The sequence below is a fragment of the Trachurus trachurus genome (genome assembly GCF_905171665.1).
Source record: "Trachurus trachurus genome assembly, chromosome: 17".
Classification (NCBI taxonomy): domain Eukaryota; kingdom Metazoa; phylum Chordata; class Actinopteri; order Carangiformes; family Carangidae; genus Trachurus; species Trachurus trachurus.
Genome location: NC_139900.1, coordinates 11,862,737 through 11,880,676, shown reverse-complemented (window position 1 = coordinate 11,880,676; position 17,940 = coordinate 11,862,737). Strand labels below are relative to the sequence as shown.

Genomic DNA, 17,940 nt, shown 5'->3' with positions numbered 1-17,940 from the left:
CTCTCCACATGTTTTAGCATATTTATAAGATCCTCTGTAGTATTTTGATTCGGGGTCGAATTATCAGGGTGTAAACACTGGAAAAAAACGAACAAAAACAAAAACAATACACAGCATTCATCCCCCCTCCTCAATGAATTGTATCATTGTGTGAAAAATGGAAATGAACATTTGTAGGGCAGAGACCACATGGCCTCTGTGTCTTCAATGGCGGTTACGAGCCCGCAACAAATCCATCTATTGACAAACAGGACTAGCTCCTATCAGCGCTCTGTGCTTTTATTTTGGAAATGTATTTTAGTGGGGGTGAAACCACAGCAGCAAAGCGTGGATGTTTTCATCGCCGTGGTCACGTCAGCTGATTATAGTGATTAGCATGACTTCACACAGCTGTGGGGACGACGCGTAAACCAACCAGCAGCAGCGGTTGATTGAAAGAGGAAACCTCTTTTCGGCTCTAATCGATTTGACGACGGCAGCGAAACGGAAGAAGAATCCACGATGGAACAAAACAAACCTTTTTATAGAACATCTGTCGTTTCCAAATCGGATCACAGGTTGTAAATGGCTCATTTTTATTTTAAGATAGCGGATCTTAAAATTCCCATATATCTCACCACATAAACGATATTCGCAATGTTGAGGTGATTATCTGCTGCTTAAATTTAATGAGCAAAAAAATAAATAAAACATCCCCTTCCATCAGGCTTTGTCAGTTATTTTTATATTCTGGTGCAGAAAAGATGGAAAAACAAAGCTCGGTGTTTTTCAAACCTGTGTGTTTCCTCTCTGTTATGAATAAAAGTGCAGCCTGTGGCGTGTCCATGTTATAGACAGACTCACACGGCCCAGGTAGCCTTCGATGTTATCTGAACACTAAGTGCTTGTCTGCAGATTCTGGCCTGAAACAACCTCCCGGGCTCCCCATCCAGTCGATTTCATAGATTGAATTTCCAATGCTGCTGCAGTCTCAGACAGATTCCTGCCTCTTCCCTAATTTACTACTTGAAAGGGGGAAAAAAAACGTTTTGGCCTGCTCTGCTTTGCAAACAGATTCAGTCTTCTCTGTTCGGTGGGTGGGGGGGGGTTGCCGCCTCTGCAGTCACAAATTTGTTTCTGATGGAGAAGAAGGCACCGCTTCATCTGAAATAAATCACTTACAATTGAAGTCTGAGTCGCCCGCAGCACTCCAGACTTGAAGTATCTCCCTGATGTGTTGCATTCAAGAACCCCCTTGTGAAATAAAACAAGTTTACTTACTTGCAGGATGTGTTTACACACTGCACAAGGTTTTTTAAAAGTTGGAGCAGAGAAAACATTTTCAAAATCTAAACGAGAAAAGGTCGTAAGAGCTTTGATCGATGTTCGGTGTGTGTGTGTGTAAATTCTCAGACCGCCTCAGAGCAGGGGATTAGCTCCGAGCTGTCCTCTCTTATTATTTTTGCTTTGACGTGACATTGCGGGCATGTAACCGATTGTGTTATCTGACTCCAACACTGGATTAAACTCTAAGCTCGTGGATGTCTGTCGTTTACAAGAAGCCAATACTAAGAAGAGGTCAAAAGGTCACAAGTTATCACGGCCGGCCAGATGCGCTGCAGTCGTTCAGGACCAGGAAGTGAGGCTGCTGATGTCACATGATGTGGAAAAAACGGGAGGTGTTGAAATGAGCCGTTTTGATGGAGAGAAGAAGTAGAGCATGAGGTTTAGACGTGAATGATAATGAGCTGTGATGAGAGCGCAGCAGAGCAGAGGTGATGATGGGATGGGTTCATTTTGTCCTAGACAGGCCAGTGTTGCAAAAAAAAAAAACATTACAACATTTAATATTTTGATTGTTAAAGCTACACTTGCATGACCCGGACCTGGCCTCGTGATGATGGTGATGTTGCTACTTGAGATTCAATCAGTTTCTGCCCTGATGATGTGAGTACACTGAAGTAACTACAGGATAAATGACCACTGCATGGTCTGATATAACGATTTTCTCTCCATTTTCAATCGATTTTCCAAGAAAATGTTCCATATCAAGATGTAACAACATTGCACTATAAAATTACTCCTATCATTTAACAGTTTTGCTGAGTCTTGTGCAGAACAACAGCAGCCAAAGAGCTCAGGTTTCTCCTTGATGCACATTTATTATGAGTGTTAATAAAAACAAGACCATGCTAACGGCTCTGTGAGACTCACAGTGACGATGCTGAAATGTGGATGTGAGGAGGAGGGTGATACGGCCTGATGATGATGATGATGAATGATTTTTTTTTTCACCCGACCTCCAGTCTATGATTTTAATTGATTTTTGGGCCCATCCAATTTTTAAATAATAATTGGAATGAATTGATAAAAACCGATTTATCACTCAGCTCTAGGCAGGTTGGCTTCCCATATTCACCATGTTGATTTGTTAGCATATAACCATGCTAACATTTGCTAATTGGCACTCAATGTAAAGCACAGTTGAGGCTGATGGGAATATTATTGGCTTTGTCAAAGGAAATTTAACCTGATGATCGTCTAAGTTATAAAAAAAGTTCATCATCTTGGACCTTACAATTATCTATGCACATTTCTTTGCAGTCCATCCAATAATAGAGATACTCCCGTCGGGATTGAACAACACACTGACACACTGACCCTCCATAGACTTTTTCCAGCCATACCAGTGACACTAGTTTACTTCCTACTATAATCCATTCGTCAGGGCCGCGCCGCCGCCCTCATGTCACTGTGAGGGTGATGGATGAGGCTCCGCCATTGTCAGACCGGTGTGAATTAGCAGAAACATGGCTGAGAGAAGTCACAGCTCTCTGACATAACAACGTCCATATGAATGAATGAAGAGGCCTCTGTTCCAGTTTCCCCCTGCTGTGTGTTTTATACATTTGTACTCTATCATTCACAAATCACCCATAAATGTTTGGAAAGTAAATTAAATCTAAATTATGGTGTCACTTTACATTCCATATTTTCTCGTCTGGTTGCGCCTGATTGGGTCCAAGGACGGGGAGGAGGAGAAGGGGATTTTGTCCCAGTGTGTGAAGCGTTTAGCCTGAAGAACAAGATGAGAATTTTCAATATAGGAATGAAAAAAGGGGCATTAAACCCATTTGGTGAGTGAGTTAGTAGGAAAAATGTCTCAGAGCCATGAAGTCAGTCAGGAAGGCTTTGTTTTCAGCCAAGTGGAAAATTGGATTTTCTCTGTTTAAGACAAAATGGCGGTACACCTCTAGGTCTTCTCAGTGGGACTTGATTACATTCACTCACGGTCCCGGTCTTTATTTTTAGGTTTCAGACATGTGTCAGAACTGGTGGTTCAGTCAAAAGACGACCACGTTAAGTAAGTAACATTCAGGGGCAGTCTGGGGCAGTTAGGTAAGGAAACGATGCACAGAGAAGGTGTTTTATCATTTCACACTGAATTCTTAAAGGCATAGTTCAACATTTTGGCAAATTGGCCCATTGCCATAATCCTTATAGTTTTAGCAGTAGGTTCATTACCTTTAATTGTCGGTGCAAGATGTTTTTAGAACGGCGGAGCAGAGCCGTGAGCTGTTCAGAGCTACGCTACGGAGGCTAATGGGATTTCTTGGTTTCCCTCATCAAACTCATCAAATACACAATCCAACAACTCCAAAACGCTCTGGTGGACAAGTTGTGACCTGCACATTCACCACGCTATGAAATAATAATGGAACGTTAGGAGACGGAGTTGTTTTCGAGGGAAATACAGAGACTGCTTGATGAAAAAACTGCCCTTGACAGGAACACGCATCAGCGGTTTTGCATGAATTTACCTCTAAAACAACTCTGTCTCGTAACGTTCTGTTATTATCTACCATAACGTGGTGAATGTGCAGCTCACAACTTGTCCACGAAAGCGTTTTGGAGTTTTGGGATTTTGTATTTGATGAGTTTGATGAGGGAAACCAAGAAATTCCCTTAGCCTCCATGGCATAGCTCTGAACAGCTCGCGGCTCTGCTCTGCCGTTCTAAAAATAGCTTACACCGACAAATAAAGGTAACGAACCTACTGCTATGACTATAGGGATTATGGCAATGGGCCAATTTGCCAACATGTTGAACTATCCCTTTAATCGTCCCTAACAACGTCTCACTCCATCAGGTCTCGCCACAGATAGAAATTCACGGTTGTTTTTGTTTTGTTGTGGTTACAGGAGCAGCAGGAAGAGGACCAGGTCTCCCACCGGTCGTCCACCAGTCGTCTGTCCCGGTCGCCTCTGAGAGGAGTGAAGAAGGTGAAGATCATGCAGTGTAAAATCACCCTGCTGGACGGCTCCGACTACACGCTCAACGTGGAGGTGAGGATTCACGCAGCGCTTTAACACAACACCAATTTTCAGCTAACATGAGTTTCCAGCAGCTTCTCTCTTCTTCACCACCTGTCGTGTTACAGCAGCACGTTAGTCAGAGGGAGATGAAACGGTGCAAAGCATTTAGAAGAAAAATGTATTGTTAAAGGTTAATTAGTGCTATTTCATCATGAACAGGTAGTTGAATTAAACTGCCACTGCTGTGTCGCTCTGCCTTTTCTATTGCCCCGCAGCGGAGCAGCAGCTCTAATGATATTTGCATTATATCAGTTTGTAATGGTTATAACTGAATTAAGGCTGAAATCTCTAGAAAAACTTTTTTTTTTACTTGATCTACAGATTTTAAAGTGACTTGTTTTGTCTTGGCAGCATCTCTATAGGATCCTCTTTATGCCTTAGGTTTTGTTTGTGTGTTTGAACAGGTTATGACATGCAAAGGAAGAATGCAACACATTCAATGTATATAGTAGGGCGTCGTTTTATGTCCCTTAAGTGCCTTTGGTTTTGGCTTTTCAAACTCAAATACAAAGAGTTTTTACTACAGTACAGATTAAACAACCTACAATGAGGTCTGATGTGTGCTGTTGTATTTACAATGGCAGACTGAAGCCATAGGCATTTTTCTTTGCCAAAAAATAGGGGAGCAGCAGGGTTCATGGAAAAGTTATCTTCAGTTCAATAAACAACTACTGCACAACATGTGGCTCCATTCAAGCCTGTGGTCCGAAACGTTAAAATGAAGGTCCACAGAGGACGACGACTTCTCTATGTGTGTGTGTGTGTGTTAATATTTAAATATAAAAGTACGTTGCACAAAGACTTTATTATTAGGGGCTGGAAGTGTTGAGAGTTTGTGCCGTGGATTTCTCTGTGTTTGAGTCTTGTGAAACACGGCCTGCTGTCATAAAATAGAATTTTAAAAAATGTGCTATTCTGGCAAACCTTCTTAGAAATAGGGATTTCATGGGTTTCACTGTGCATTTACATTTGCATTGTGTTAAATTGCTTTGGGGGATTTGTTTTTTTTCTTCTCCCCTCCCCTCCACCCATCCAAAGCTTCTTCTCTCTCTGTAGTCATAAGAGAAAGAAGTAATTCACATAACACTTTTTAAATGTTTACATCTGACTTCAAAGCTCAGAAATAAACCCCACCGGGGGGGAGGGAGGGAGGGGGGAGCAGAGAGAACAACCATCAGTGAAAAACATGTGTCTTTTGTGTTGTAAAGCTGGTGAAGCCGCTTCATTTCCAGCAGTTTGACTTTTTAATCATCATGTGGAAAAATTAAATATGGAGGTGGGGTGTTTGGTGAGAAGGAGGAGGAGGAGGAGGAGAACTAGAGCATGAGTGGGTTTTTAATTATGATGGGTTAGAGTGAGACGGGGGAGAGGGGGGGGCGGGGTGTTGGATGGAATCATTATTTTCTGGACATTAGACAATGTAGCGTAAAGGTAAAATTTTCAATTGACCAGGACTTAGTCGGGACAAAGCTCCGTGTCCTGAGTCTTGTATGGTTGTGATGGATTTCACTCCACATTTACATTTAGTCTGTGTTGTGTCAGATGTGCTGTGTAAGGTTGTTTCTTTCCCAAAGCAGCTTTTGACAAGAAGTATTATTCCGTTTTTTTTTTTTTGTGTGTGTGTGTGTTTCCTGTATTCACAAATAAGCCGGCGATAATAGCTGCTTTCTGCCTTCAGACAGTCTCTCTTTTCTTCCAACATTATGAATTTGAATCGGACCAGTGAACCTACCTGACATTTCACCCCCCCCCCCCCCCCCCCCCTCGCATATTTCCCTCCCTAATAAAACAAAGTTGAGCCTTTTTCTCAAACTTATAAGACTTTCTTCTTTGTACTTTTTCCCCAAAATGTGTGCGGGCTGGAGGGGAGGGGAGAGAAAAAAAAAGAACCAGAGCCCCCTTATTTTTTTTTTTTTCTCCCGCAAATCTCCTCTGAGCAGATTCCTCCACACCAGGGGTTTGGACAGAGGGATTAGCCGAGTGTTTGGGTGGTGGTGGTGGAGAGGTGAAGGGGCTCTGACCGTGAAATGGGAGCATTTGTTGGAGGGAATCAGTGTCATTGACTCTGTGCGTGGCCATGATTACTGGACGTCCCGCTGTGGGCGAAGGAGGATTCAGAAGGACGGTGATGTGGAAGTATTAGGGCGTCAGTCTGGACCCAGGAGACAGACTGAGAGAGTTTCTGTGGTGCTGGCGATTTTTTTGTTTTTTTAGAAGTGGAGCTCATCCTCTGACAGACTCAACACACAGCAGAAGACTGAGTGTTTCCTTTAATTTAAGGTATTAGACTTTTATCTGACTAAGTGTAGTCGCAACCAAAAACTTTGCAACACTCTCCGTTTTTCAGTAAAGCTGCAAGATACTGTTTTTTTTCTTTGTTTTTATTTTAAAGAATTGTCAAAATTAATGCAGCAAAAAGTAATGTACATTCATAACTTTATTTTCCAGTCAAGCTCCTACTTTTCTACCCACAATGCACTGTGGAGGTGTATTTTCACTAGACGCCCCTTCGTCCTTTAGACATTTCACAAAAATATTATTTCATGCTGACAGCTTTTTCCTCTTTTTTTTTCGAAATCTTTTTATTTAGGTTTTCCAATGAAATGACATATAGAGGTATCTAACAGTGTGGGAAAAAGACATTCACAACAGTATGTCAACGACTTTTTCCTCTTAATTACCTCGTTTTTGTTTAGTGTGGAAAAAAGATACGGAGCCAAAGATGAAATAACTCTCACAACACAAAAGGCTGAGTAGTTGTATTGGTATATATTGATGAGATGTGATGGGAAAACACCAAAATAAATAAACAGAATATGAGTGAAAACTGTTCTCTCAGGCCTGTGTTATTATAATCGAACACTTAATTTCCATGTAGGAAGTGGGTTTCTTCAATTATCCCTGTGGTTATGCTCTAGTATGGTTGAAACGGAAAATCAATAATTAGCCTTTTGGTCGCCTATAGTCAGTTGATTTTCTAGGAAAACGTACTTCGCAGAAAGAAAGCCGATTAATTATCCTGTGGATAAAAAGTGTAAATGTCATTTCATTACATTATATACACTACAGTTGAGTTTTTACAGTTTCCATAACAGCCTTTCTAATTATTAGTTAATCTATTGAAACCCTCCCCCCCTCCCTGGAAGCCAGATTATACCTCTCTGGGGGTTTATCCTTTATATAATAAATCTGATTAATCTCTGGTAATGTGTGAGTGTTACAAAAACACACAGAGAGGAAATCTGAACATCGCCGGTGTGTACGCTGTGTGTGTCTGAGGTGTTGAATCGCCCGGTGCCATCTGGTCACTATCCTGTAATCTCCAGCCCTCACCCCCTGCCAGGACGCCCTGGGTCCCCCCCACCCCCCCAACCCCCACCCCAACTTGACGTCACCGTGTCCAGACACCTACACCCATTAGACGAGGAACACTTAGAGCTGACGTGGGATTAGAGCGGGAGCCAAAGGTACTGGCAGAGAAACAGTTTGTCTGGCCAACAACACTAACATGTCAATTAAGAGCTATAAATACACCCCCACTTCATCAAGCAAACATGACAAACACCTACTTTTTATTATTATTGTTATCAAGATAGTTGCTGATCAATTCATTTTATTATTATTTTTATCATCAAGATAGTTGCTTATTAATTTGTTTTATAAGAAAAGTGGGAAATTAAAAACTAACAGCAGCTCAGGTATAGAGGTTAATGGGAAAGAACAGGGAATTGGTACAATAACAAAAGTATAAAACTATAGGAAACAAAATATGTTTGAAAAAAAAAGTATACAGTTTGATATACAAAACTTGAATACGAAAGAAAACATGGATATAAAAAGTTATTTTTAGTTTTTTTATCAACCTTTATTTATACAGGTAAAATCTCATTGAGACCCAGGGTAGGCAGCAGCAATGAAGATTAAATGAACGAAAATGATGAAAATGAACGTTGCATCAGGTTTCATAATATTATGCAATAATATGAAAAAGGCTTCGACTTGGTTCATTTTGCCAAATAACGAAACAAAACCAAACATCGTAATTGAGCTGAACATGAACGTTACAGTTCAGTGCCGAACATCTGAGGACTCGTCAGCTGTTTGTGTGAGTTAGTTACACAACTGCTGCCTGTCACCAGAATGTTTTTATACAATATTTTCTGATACTTACTGAAAGGGGGTTCATTAAAGAAACATCCATCACAATAATACACACTGTTTAGTTGCTCCTTCCTCCCAGAGGAGTTGTCATAGCAACAAGTAGCTGAAGTAAAAAAAGAAAAATGTGTATGAAAATTGTGAGCGAGTGTTGACATGAGCTACACGACAGGTCGGCTCAGGGTGTTTGACACAGTGATGCAATGGAGGTCAGAGGATCCTCAGATAATTGCCAGAGTCCTCATCAGCCTCCTCCCCCTCCCCAACTCCCCCTCCTCTCTTCCTCCCACACACACAATCCCATTTTAAAAAACCAGAATGTCAAGATTTGACATTTTTATCCTCCTGACCTTGTAGTTTTCCGGCTCAACTCAATTTTCTCCTCTGGGGAGAAATGTCTGCACTAATCGTTTCCTATCATTTTCTGTTGCGCGGAGCCGCTGAACCTCCTCCACCTCACTTCACAGGGTGTTATGTCTCAGTGGAGAGGGTGGGGTGGGGGGGCGGGCTTGTCCCACATTTCACTTTTGTTGTTGTTATGAATCACAGCCACGCTTTTGAAAATCCTACATGACAGTGCATGTTAAAAATAAGTCTTTTTAGAGTTGTCGTGTTCGGGTTTTATGGGAAAACGACTGTGTGCAGCTCCTCCAGTGTGATTTTTATTTGATTGTACAGTTAATTTCTTTCAGTTTTTGTATTATTGGTTGAGTAAAACATAACATCTGGATTCATAAAGGACTTAACAAGGAAATTAAAACGCATTTTTCACTTTTTTTATTTTATTTTATAAACCAAAAGAACGATCAAGATTAAAGTGAATCAGCAATAAAACTTATTGTTTGCTGTAGACCAACTTTTAATACATCCTTTGATGATGTAAGTTCCACATTGCTCATAAAATCATTATGAAACTGATCTCTGCTTTCCTTCCCGTTTCTCTGTAACTGCCCCTCAGAGGGCAAGAGCACATGCCAGATCAGTCAAGCTGCATCTGCTGCACCACTGACACACTATTTGCTCCGGTTTCCACACCACCACTCATATCTGTTGGATCGTTATGGGACCGAAGCCCTGAACAGAGGCTCGTAGATCATAATCTGTGTGCGCGCAGGGCTCTGTCAGCGCAGGGCTCTGTCAGGAAAGCCAGGGGTTAAGTGTTGCATCGAGAAGACACTTGTCACAGCGCGGCTCCAACAGTCTGACATGACTCTGCTAATTCCCCCTGAGATCCTCTGATGGGATTAACTCTCTGCCGCCTGCAGCTTCATGGCTCGAGTTTAAAAAAATCACGCACCAACACTGGTGTTTTTCCTCATAAACAGGATGTGTGCGCTCCATTCGTGTGTTTACTCTATGTGTGTGAACTCTGTATCGCTACATCTTGTTTCACGCACCTGCCAGATGTGTGTTTATATCCATGTGGGCCTTCATCTGATAGAGTATGTGGGCGATACCCGGCCTGTATGTGAATCCCGACAGATGCACAGTGTTGTGACTCCTGCTGCTGTAATATGGCAGTGGCTCTCAGCGTATACAGCGGGGAAAATAAGTATTGAACGTGTCAATAGACTTGCATGGTGAGCATGCATAGAGGCCATGGCGGTTAAATGCATTACTCATTGTTTTTTTGCAGGACTCTCTAAAGCTCTCTGTCAGTCTCCTTGGCTCTTGGACAACTCTTCTTAGTTTTCTTTTGACTTCTTTTTAGTTCAGGATAACGCCGCTAACGGATAAAACGGTGCATTCAGACATGTCTGCAACCGATGCATCAGTTTGCTCTGCAACATCAGTTTCTGAAAGTATTGAGAAGCTCTTTGCTTTTCCCCATCATGAGACGCCTCTTGTGTGACACCTTGGTGATGAGAAACCTTTTATTATATATATGATGTATATGATATTATTGGCTTTTCACACCACCTCCTTTTCTTCATGTGTTCAATACTTATTCCCTGTGTCTTACTTAATTTATGGACATAAATGTTTGGATTTCTTTGTATGTGTGCATTACTTGGGTTGTTGCGGACATCTGGTGAAAATTTCATGTCAATAGTTCTATTAGAAATATATTTCCCCGCTGTATATCCAGACATGAGGAGCAGGAGCTCTGGCTCTGTTGAGGCTGGAGGAGGAGGAGGTAGGAGGATGAAGAGGAGGAGGAGGAGGAGCCGGCCTCTGTGTTGTGTCAACTAGGGCCTTAAAATATCCCATGTGAGCCGGGGCCAAATGAGTCCGAAGGGTGGGTGTGTGAGTGGATGACGGAGCCCCAGATGTTGACACCCGACACTCGGTTAAGGATGTGCAATCGATCGGCGGCGTCGAGCCCTCACGTAGCTGATGTTCACCTTGAGCTCACGTATTTGAGGTCTATCTATAAAGCTTCAGAGGGAATCGATTCAAGAGTTTCATCGAACACCAGCTCCAGCATGTGGAGGGTTTAGTTTGTCCGCGAGTGCAGGAAGAGGCGCCATCATCACGGAGCAGTGTGTAATGTGCTGTGTCATCATGCTGTTGTTGTAATTAAAAAATGGCACTTTGCTGCTCTAGAGAAAATGAGTTTGGAGTTCATTTTCACTTAATTACCTCAAGATGAATGAGAAATATGTTGCACCAGCAAATTCAGGAGCCTGAGATTTCTAATATCTTTTTACTTGTGTAATTTCTCTTCTTTTTTTAATGTAATTTATTTTAATGTTGAACTCACACATTACGACTCTTGAATCTTTCTCTGCAAGTTCTCACAGTCAATTTAAGATTTAACAGTCCTCGATCTTGACATGAAATTATCCAAAAGAAAAAGCACAAGACACAATTAAACTCTGTTTCTCATGCGAAACAAGGACTTCATTCAATTCAGGAATTTCTTAAATAACACTTTCACTTTCCAACTCACTGAATTCTTGTTTTTTTTTCTTCTTTGTTTTGTTTTTTTCTTGTTCTCACAGAAACGAGCCAGAGGACACGTGCTCTTTGATAAAGTGTGTGACCACCTCAATCTGCTGGAGAAGGATTACTTCGGCATCACATACAGAGATGTAGAGAACCAGAAGGTAATCTTTAAAAAACAACTACAGTATGAATCATGTGCCAATAAGCGTCTTACTTGTCATATTTAAAATGTCCAGTGGTCGTTACGTAAGATTTTCATTGCAAGATGATTCTGCTAAACATGGCTCCTGCTAAACATCTTCACAATGACAAATTCATTTCTTGGATTTTCTGTCCTCGGACACGGAGATGTTCTGCTTTAGGAGCTGTGTGCTTGTTACAAATCGGTGATGATTAATTCTTTTCATGTGTGGTTGTTTGATGCAGAATTGGCTGGACCCGTCCAAGGAGCTCAAGAAGCAGATTAGGAGTAAGTCCCACATCCCAACGGAGCGAATCGAGTATTTCTTTTGTCCTCATTTTATAAAAGGCTAAAATGAGGTGTGTTCAAGTGAAAAGTGCTGCTTTTTAATGACAAAATGTTTTTTCTGCGTCTCAGCCGGTCCCTGGAACTTTGCATTCAACGTAAAGTTTTACCCCCCAGACCCCTCCCAGCTGACCGAGGACATCACGAGGTGAGTTTGCAATGATTGGTTTGCTGTTCTTCCGTCTTTATTATCAGCTGAATGCTTCAAAATGTAGTTAAATGCATGTTTATGAAATTACATTAAAGGGATAGTTCAACATTTTGGCCAATTGGCCCATTGCCATAATCCCTATAGTCATAGCAGTAGGTTTGTTACCTTTAATTGTAGGTGCAAGCTATTTTTAGAATGGCGGAGCAGAGCCGCGAGCTGCTCAGAGCTACGCTACGGAGGCTAATGGGATTTCTTGGTTTCCCTCATCAAACTCATCAAATACACAATGCAACAACTCCACAACGCTCTGGTGGACAAGTTGTGACCTGCACATTCACCACGCTATGAGATAATAACAGAACGTTACGAGACTGAGTTGTTTTAGAGGTAAATGCAGAGACTGCTTGATGAAAAACTGTCCCTGAAGGCAAGGTTTTGCATGAGTTTGCGTCTAAAACATGAGGTTTGATGAGGGAAACCAAGAAATCCCATGAGCCTCCGTAGCGTAGCTCTGAGCAGCCATGAAGTATAAGGTGGAACTCTGCCCCACCGTTCTAAAAATAGCTTGCACCAACAATTAAAGGTAACAAACCTACTGCTATGACTATAGGGATTATGGCAATGGGCCAATTTGCCAAAAGGTTGAACTATCCCTTAGAAATAGAGAAATTCCAGATGAAATGATTGGACGCCGTCTCCTCTCCGTCTCTCAGGTACTACCTGTGCCTGCAGCTCAGAGATGACGTGGTTTCGGGTCGTCTGCCCTGCTCCTTCGCCACCCACACGGTGCTGGGGTCCTACACGGTGCAGTCTGAACTGGGAGACTACGACCCAGAGGAACTGGGCAGCGACTACATCAGCGAACTTCGCTTCGCACCCAACCAGACCAAAGAGCTAGAGGAGAAGGTCATGGAGCTCCACAAGACGTACAAGTCAGTCTGCACTTGATTTATAATCTCCATTTTCACACTGAGGTTGAGATTCAGAGCTCAGGTTTTTATTCAGACCAGGAGTTTGAGATTTTTGGTTTCACCACAACACAGGAGGGGCATAGTCACAAATATCACTGATATTTCCAGCACTTCCAGCCAAGTGTCGAGCTGCAGTTCCCAAACTGTTCCAGTTTCCCAACTGCTCTGAAATTGTAGGGAAGTAAAGGAGTACTTCCAGTACACTGAGCCTCATCCCAATTATGGCAAATAAACTGCTTTTGAGTCATTTTTCTGCAGGACATCCTCTCACTCTCACTTTCTCACTACGGCTGACATAATGGTTAAAGCCTAAACAAATGTATTTACAAAAAGAAAAAATCATCGTCTAACTCAAAAATTTGTCTCCAAGTGTCAACACAGCCGAAATCTCAGCTCAGTCTTTGTGTTTAATTTTTGTCAGGTGACAGCACACACTGCTTTAACATTAGGATCTGACCATTGGTGACATATTTAGATTTATCTGTGTAATTATATTGTCGTTTCTGTTATGGCTGTGCAACCTTTCTTTTAAAGCTTTAGGAAATCATCATTATGATTTCAATTGTAAGTCATTCTCTCAAACATTCACCAGTAAACATTCATAACCTAAAACGTCATGATGACAGCACAACCATAACATGTTTTTACTGAGCATAGTGTGAAGCTGAGGAGGTTTTCATCCGTCAGTGAGTCAGGCTACCTGAGTGCTCATCATATCCATTGGACGTGTGTTGCCTATAAATGGCTCTGGCTGTCTGTGCTTTTGTCTGAGCCCCTCTGTTCACTCTGTATCTCGGTGATTTGTGTGTAATTTGATGCGATGCTGCCTCGCCCAGTGGGTGGAGCGAGGCAATGACATTGCCAGGATAAGGGTCTCTTTGAAGGCCAGGCAGCTATGCTAAAAATGGATGCACTCATGCTACTCCGTGGCTCCTCGGTTAAAAGCAGCCATAAAAACAACCATTTCCCCCAAAAAGCTTTTAATGCAATAAATCTGTGAATTATCTCTGAGGTCTTTGCATATTCACATTGGTCTGAAAGCATCAGATCTTCAGTCTTCTGCTTTTTACTCGAACTCGTCGACCCTGTTTATATCTGAGCCGTGTCGTCCCTAACAGGGGGATTACACCAGCCGAGGCCGAGATGCACTTCCTGGAAAACGCCAAGAAGCTGTCCATGTACGGCGTGGACCTCCACCACGCCAAGGTAACAAGTCACAGCGTCACCTGTAACTCCTCGAGTCGTCTCATCCTGTCTGCAGTAGTCAGTGTTTTGTTAGCTTTGTATTGCTGTGATCGTCGTCTCCTTGCACAAATATAGTTTAGTTCAGTTTCCTGCCTGTGTGCTGAGCTAAGCTAACAAACTAATGTGTGTAGCTTTTATATTTACTGCACATTTTCTAACTCTTAACTCTCAAGAAGGTGCATCAAACTGTTCTCAAACTCTAAATATTAATCGTTTTGCCTGTGTCTCCAGTAACGGTGGGTGTCTCCATGATGAAGTAGGAAGCGTTCAAGGGTTAAATATAATGTTTTACAATCCAAACCTACCTACCACATGCCAATCATGCAGTCAAATAGTGATGCTTGCCACCACGACACCGCTGCTTCAGAAACATCATGGCTGCCACAGAAACGCCTCTGCTGCACCGCTGACTTGACATTATATCACCGCTGCCTCCGTGGATGTAGGGCCCAAGTGGGAGCAGGGAATGATGAGACAGGATGGGCAGGGTGGGTAGGAGGGTGTGTGTGTGTGTGTGTGGTGGGAGGTGGGGTGTGTGGGTCTGCAGCCCAGCTTTACTTTGAATGATGTATCTTTCTTTTTTTGTTATCTACGAGGCCAGATGGGATCAAACGCATCATTAGAGCGAAGAAAGAGCTGGAGTACGTACGACAGCAGGGACGGCTGTCGTCGTAAAAACAAAAAAATTAACAGTCATCAGTCCCGATATGAATCCAGTTATCAAAAGCGCTTTGAAAGTCAAAATGGGGTCTGGATAGGATGCGAGTGATGGGGAGGATATTGCCTTTGCGGATTTAGATCAGAATAGAGGAGATGACAGAGATGAGGAAGCGGCCTTGATCAAACCGAGCAGACATCAATTGCTCCGTGTTGGTTCTGTGAGTCATAGTTTCATATGTACATATCAGACCAGCATCCCTCTTTTTGTCTTCTCTCCTCTCTCATTAAATGCAAAGTTGGTAGGGAGTCTCTATGAATGCTTGGCTCCAGCTGAGGGAGAGGTAAGAGGCTGCATCACATGTGCTTACCTGAGTGTGTGTGTGGTTTGTAGTCGTGCATGGTTACATTACATCACACATCATCATCATACGTTTATTGTTGTTTACACCTGGCTGTTCCTGCTTCGGACCAGCGCTTCCCCCTCTCCGAACGTCATCATTATCGCCATCATTGGTTTCTTTCCACCTGCTCATCTCGTGCTTTGTGCAGTCCAGCAGTGAAGAGCATCGTCTCGTGCTTCATCCACCATTTTTTAACCCCCCCCCCCTCTTCCTCCGAGACTTCACTGTGGCTTCTCCCACTCTCATTCACCTTATCGTATCCCCTCTTTTTATCGCGTCATCGTTCCACATCGACAACAGCCTGCTGCGTACACACACGATTACAGTTTGCCTGACTCCACTCTCCACCTGCCTGCTTCTACCCTGTTATTACCACACACCTTTTAGTCTACTTTACCCTGCTGTGCACTGGCTCCCGTAGACTTTACAGAGTTGTTGTTTTGTTTTTTTTGCAGAAGAGGAAGCGCTTAGCAGCTTCTACTTTTGGCATTGTCAGGGTTTCTGTGTTGCTCTGCCAAAGTGACACAAGAGATTTCATGAGTTTCGTTTTAAGAAAGTTTCTTATTTTGTGTTTTTTTCTTTGTCGTTTCTTGATATATTTGTGTGTGTGTGTGTGTGTGTGTGTGTGTGTGTGTGTGTGTGTGTGATGTTCCCAGGACTCCGAGGGCGTGGAGATCATGTTGGGAGTTTGCGCAAGTGGCCTCCTCATCTACAGGGACAGGTTGCGGATCAACAGGTTCGCCTGGCCCAAAATCCTCAAGATCTCCTACAAGAGGAACAACTTCTACATCAAAATCCGGCCCGGCGAGGTGGGTGATAAATATAGAAGAAAAAAAAGATGAATGATTATAGATTTATTTATAGGGCTGCTGTGCAGAGCCGATCTGCTGGGTCAGTTTTCCGTAAAAAAACCTCAGCTCCATCTCTCATCCCCTTTTTTTTGTTCCCCCGTTACACACCGTGCTCTCGACACAGCAGCTGTCAGATTCCCTCGGTTTCAGCAACATTTCACAGCCGCCGCACCACGAGCTGCAAAGTGCTGCTGTTGGTTTAAAGTTGTGACTGAAAGTTCAGAACTTTGTGGAGATGAAGAGCAGTCGTCCTACTCCTGTCTAAAACATCCCAACCCCACATATCTGCACTGATACCCCTCTCTTCACTGACATGACATCAAGGGGAAACTGTAGTGCAGCAGTGTTTCTGTTTTGTAGAGCTGTCAAACATCTTTTTGTAAACTGGAGTGTGAAGCTGCATGTAGGGAAAATATGAATATTGGTTTGGGGTGTGGAATCAGGAGATGATTAAATTTCATTTTCTTAACATTTTCAACAAATTTACATGTAAACATCAGGGAAATTATAAGCAATTAACAACACAATGTACATTAATAAAAAACAGGGTTGGAAATGAGTGATACACCGAGGTTAATTTACCTTTTATAGTGAATCTGACCACATCTGTTTTGTCTGTGTTACAGTTTGAGCAGTTTGAAAGCACGATCGGTTTCAAGCTCCCAAATCACCGTGCTGCCAAACGGCTGTGGAAAGTCTGCGTTGAACACCACACCTTCTTCAGGTGAGTTTTATAAGAGAGGAGCTTTATAACTGTGACAGGAAGTGGGTTTTTGTAATTCACTTTTTATTGCTTTTTAACGGTACAACAAAAAGACCAACATATATGAATGTGAACAATGTCAAGAACATAACAAAAAACAAACATTGCTCACCAAGAAATACTTACATAAAGTAAACTAATCCAGACATACAAATAATGACATATATCGACATACACAGGGTTAACACCTCCAGCGTTTCTCCTGACTCTCCCATCCACATAGAAATTCATCCCCACTGCCCCTCTAATCATCCATCTGTAGGGACCCCATAGTTTCATGAATAGCTCCTCCTTATTGTTCAGTCTGAAAATCAGTTGTTCGTAACTGGCTATTTTATTAATTTCCAGCCATTCATTAAATTGTATAATATGTTTTTGTTTTCCAGTGTCTTAGAGCAATCCTACACCCAGTAGTAAGGGCCAATCTACACCATAGAGTTTGCTGGAGTGATGACTCTACTCCCTCTGTTATTATACCCAAAATACATCTGAGATAAATCTATCCAGAATACTTTGTAAATGAATAATATTATTATTTTCCCATAGGTTTTGTGTCTTTTCACATTCATACAACATGTGTAAAAGTGTTCAGGAAGTGGGGTTTTAATTAGCTGTATGCCTTGTAATTTGTAACAAAATCTAAATCTAAAGAGCAAAAACCACAGAGAGTGATTTTGTCTTTGCTCCAAACAATGAGTGATGATTGAAAATCAGTGTTTGTAACACACAGGGAGGGCGTTTTGTCCTCTCCAAACACAAGCTACTCTGATTATAATTGAACACAGTTGAGTTTACTGATAATCACTTCCAATGATTTCATTGAAGTGAAACAGTGTTTGCAGACGGTTTAGTTTGTGTTCCCATTTGGAAAACATGCAAAGTCCCCTTGTGAGCATAAAAAAACACGTTCTCCTGGGTTCTCCGGCGCAGCGAGCCAGGCCCGAGGGCTCTCCAGAGACTAATCAAATGA

The 17,940-nt window shown here is 42.2% G+C and overlaps 1 protein-coding gene across 2 annotated transcripts in view; it reads left to right on the top strand.

The window, feature by feature from the left end:
- Positions 1-17,940, top strand: part of LOC311001119 (protein 4.1-like) — a 46,503-nt gene that overhangs the window by 9,013 nt on the left and 19,550 nt on the right. For both annotated transcript variants that reach the window (XM_083992094.1, XM_083992095.1), the window contains exons 3-10: positions 4,182-4,325; positions 11,459-11,563; positions 11,829-11,871; positions 12,001-12,076; positions 12,793-13,011; positions 14,169-14,256; positions 16,013-16,165; positions 16,834-16,931. In XM_083992094.1, coding sequence (XP_083848220.1) covers positions 4,182-4,325; positions 11,459-11,563; positions 11,829-11,871; positions 12,001-12,076; positions 12,793-13,011; positions 14,169-14,256; positions 16,013-16,165; positions 16,834-16,931 — 926 coding nt within the window. The remainder of the gene's footprint in view (positions 1-4,181; positions 4,326-11,458; positions 11,564-11,828; positions 11,872-12,000; positions 12,077-12,792; positions 13,012-14,168; positions 14,257-16,012; positions 16,166-16,833; positions 16,932-17,940) is intronic.